Source organism: Saccostrea cucullata, unplaced genomic scaffold (assembly GCF_032062105.1).
Source record: "Saccostrea cucullata isolate Sc308-1 unplaced genomic scaffold, CSIRO_AGI_Scuc_v1 ctg12445, whole genome shotgun sequence".
NCBI lineage: Eukaryota > Metazoa > Mollusca > Bivalvia > Ostreida > Ostreidae > Saccostrea > Saccostrea cuccullata.
Window position 1 is genome coordinate 1 of NW_026922036.1, and position 3616 is coordinate 3616.

Consider the following 3616-nt stretch of genomic DNA (forward strand, 5'->3'; position numbering starts at 1 on the left):
AATGTATATCAAAAGAACGGGCTATATATGTATTTAAAAAGCTGACGTATGCATAGGTATTGATTACCGGATTATTAAATTACTTATATATATATATATGCAATATGTAAGACGATTTCGCCCACATGCTAAATATAACAGATACAAAGCAAATAATTAAGGTGTTGCTAATGCCAATGGATTTCCTCATTAATGTGATATTAAATGAAGCAATTTTGAAATTCATGAAAGAAAAATATTTTTCGTACGATTAATGTATTAATCATGTAATTTCCATTAATTTATAATTTGTTCGGAAGTCAAAATTACCGGTTACAATAATATTCTTTTTATCTTTTTAAAATTTTTTATGTAAAACTAAAATATACTCATCAGGAAAAAAAGTCTATTTCGATAAAACAACGATATATGTTAAAGTTCGATACGCTGTATGACTGCCGACAACCGCCGCTCGCTGCAAATATCTAGGTCACATCGACGGGGAAATCCAAACGGGAATTCCCTATCGCACAAGTCCCTTTGTGCGTTGTCTTTGTTAGATTGAAAATTTCCAGTTTCTACGTTGGGTGGAAAGTCCATCGAAACGAAAACAGTATTCCTTGGGAATTTAGCCGAAGCGGTACATAACTTGCGAGATTTGAATTGTATTCTTTAATTTTGAACATTCGACTGAGAAAAACAGTTTCTACACAGCTAAACATGGACGTTAATGATCTTGAAGAGGACTGCTGTGCAGGACCTATGCCTGCTGAAAACTTCCATAAATTTGGACCATCAGACGGGAGATTGGACAAACTGAAGTCTGAGGAGAGATTCGATTCGGACCCTGGTCTCGGAGCCTCCATTACATCCCAAGATAGTGGCTGCCTTACAGACATTCGAGATCAAATTTTGAAACAATCCCAAAAACGAGAGCCAACGGTAGACGAATCTGTGGAAATAGATATAATAGAGTTTTCTGAAAAATTGACTCTTGGTACTACATGTACGAAGGATCAAGACGAAGGAATATGCGATTCCGTACCAGAAACTGATCTGAAAGTCGAGGAGGAGTCGGAGAAATTCACGGATGACGATTTTTTGATCTATGGGAGGGACGCAGATGGGGACACCCTCCTCCATCTTGCAATAATTTCAGGACATGTCATGTTGGCAAAGGTGTTCATAGAAGTGGCGCCATGGACTGAGTGCTTAGATATTTACAACGACAAGCTTAGACAAACGCCGTTACATCTTGCCGTCTTGATGAAACAGGTCGAGATTGTCAAACTTTTATTAGACAATGGTGCTAATCCCGAAATGTTTGACCACAACGGGGACACGGCACTTCATATTGCATGTCGGTCTGGAAACGTTACCATGGTTAAAGAAATTCTGAAACACCGAGAATCGCGAGCTATTCAAAATCTCGATGTAAGGAACTATGAAGGTTACACTTGTTTGCATGTAGCCGTTCTTGGGGGATTCACCAAAATTGTAAACATTCTTTTGAAATCAGGTACTGATGTGAACGTCGGGGATGGCAAAAGTGGCGCGACCGCACTACACTTGGCTACTAAAGGCAACAAAATAGACATTGTCTCATCATTATTAGAGCAACCCAAAATCTCCATAGACAAGAAGATGTACAATGGTGTAACTCCCCTAATGGTAGCAGTTGAGCGCCAGCGCTCAGATATTTCAGAACTTCTTGTGAACCATAACGCTAACATTGACTTTCTTGAATCTCTGACTTCGAGTTCTAGTGAAGAAGATGAAGAAACATAAACTGTTTATTAGTATGTAATAATAAAAACTTGTTTCTCAGGGAGGTTCTGTGATGTACATTTTTTTCGTACTTCTGCACCCAGTCAACCCGGCTGTACGCAGCACTGTGATTGGCTGAGAGTGTATATCCGGGGAATTTGTTATTTATCATATTTATGATGCTTATATAACTTAGCTATTTAAATGGTCTTTTCGATCTGCCGTCAATTCGGTAAGGTCGGATCGACTTCCGCTATTAAAGTGTAGTTGACATTCAATAGAAAATGTAGTTGGAATAAATTAATGTCATTTTGTTTCCTTGTCTTGATTTATTCACGTGATTTTTTTCACACATGCAATGTGAATGATACATCATATCCTGAAATATTTTAACAAAGCACACATTGAGTGAACGTTAGAAAAACCAAAGATAACACAATGCAACTTTTAAATAAACAGCTTTGGCTATTTCAAGACCTTCCGCGGAGAAAATTGTATTACCTATTGATTTCTTGAATAATCAGGGTCAGCAAAATAACCCAAAATTTCCCTTTAATTTACAAGTTAAAATAAGTTTGAAGCACTGGAACACGGCTATATTGCAATATGATTGTCTGTTTGTAAAAACATGTATTTTTTTGATCCAGTTCCAAAAAAGAATTAGAGAAGGGATTAAAAGAATGTTAGAGAATTCGATAAAAGTGTCAAATTAACACAAAATTCCTAGTTGCAACATTTCCGGGGAAAATGTCTACATAATGTGGATTATATATTATGATTTTTTTTAATATGAATGAAAATAGATTGATATTACTTGATACATGTACCCGGTAAATTTAGATAATCATGTACGTAATATTTTAATTTTAATGAAATTGAATTTAAATGAAACTAACAGTGTGTAATAGAAATAGCCTGCTTAAATACACTAAAGAACAATTTTCACTTTCCTATTCTTGAAAGGTATGGAAAATTTGAAAAATACTTGTTAATAAAGGAAAGGCGATTCTGGGTATTTCCCAAGATTAAAAAAAGTTGGGATCAATTTTAAAGTTCATAAACCTTCAAGGAAATCCCGTCTTTATCACGTTACAAAACACGTTTTAAATCCCCAGAAGTCGAGACATCAATATATCTTGTTTATTCAGTGATAAATGCACATGCCTTAAGTATTAACGACTAGATATCACTTCAAAAGATGTACACTGTGAAAAAAAAATATATTTATACTACATTATATATGCATTATGCATGGTATGAGTAAAGGCAGATAGACCGAGAGACAGCTCATTTAAATGTGCTACAGGATGTCACAAAGGCAAATATATAACTAATAGGAAAAATAACCATTGTTAAAGCTTAATATTTCTAATTTTCATAAGAAAAACGTTTAAAATTACACAAAGAAATTATACACCTATCAAAATCATACCCACTGTTTTTTTTTTCTTTACAACCAACAAGTCCGAATTCCACTTTTTAACGCGAATTTTGAAGTTTGTCTGCATGCCGCTCAATGTCTTTTACATGTATAACATTAGAAATATATAAGATTCAGGTCAAAATTAGTATACAGTATCATTGGTAAATTAATTTGCTATAACAGGAAATTTAATCCTTGTCTGATTGAATTCTAATGAAGACAACTGTTTAGAATTCTTTGTTGAATTGCATTTTAACTATGTAATTTTTAGAATTGACGGAACTGGATTTTATTTCATTCAATAAGTTCTACATTACGTCACATTTCTCCTCCTTACAACCTTTATCTTGACGTATCAAAATCCATTCATCATAAGGGGGAAAAGATAGCACTATCAACCGTGTTAAACTCTTTGAAAAATTTTGTTTTCTTATTTTCAAAATATGA

The 3616-nt window shown here is 34.3% G+C and overlaps 1 protein-coding gene across 1 annotated transcript; it reads left to right on the forward strand.

Annotated features, from left to right (window-relative positions):
- The first annotated feature begins 498 nt into the window (after window positions 1-498).
- LOC134261105 (NF-kappa-B inhibitor alpha-like) lies at window positions 499-2060 on the forward strand. Its single transcript, XM_062743574.1, has one exon. It carries the CDS (start codon window positions 700-702, stop codon window positions 1765-1767), a length of 1068 nt encoding a protein of 355 aa, XP_062599558.1. The 5' UTR covers window positions 499-699; the 3' UTR covers window positions 1768-2060.
- The last annotated feature ends 1556 nt before the right edge of the window (window positions 2061-3616 follow it).

What these genes read in the sequence shown, in the direction of transcription:
- LOC134261105 (XM_062743574.1), top strand. Translation starts at nt 700, where the DNA reads ATGGACGTTAATGATCTTGAAGAGGACTGCTGTGCAGGACCTATGCCT.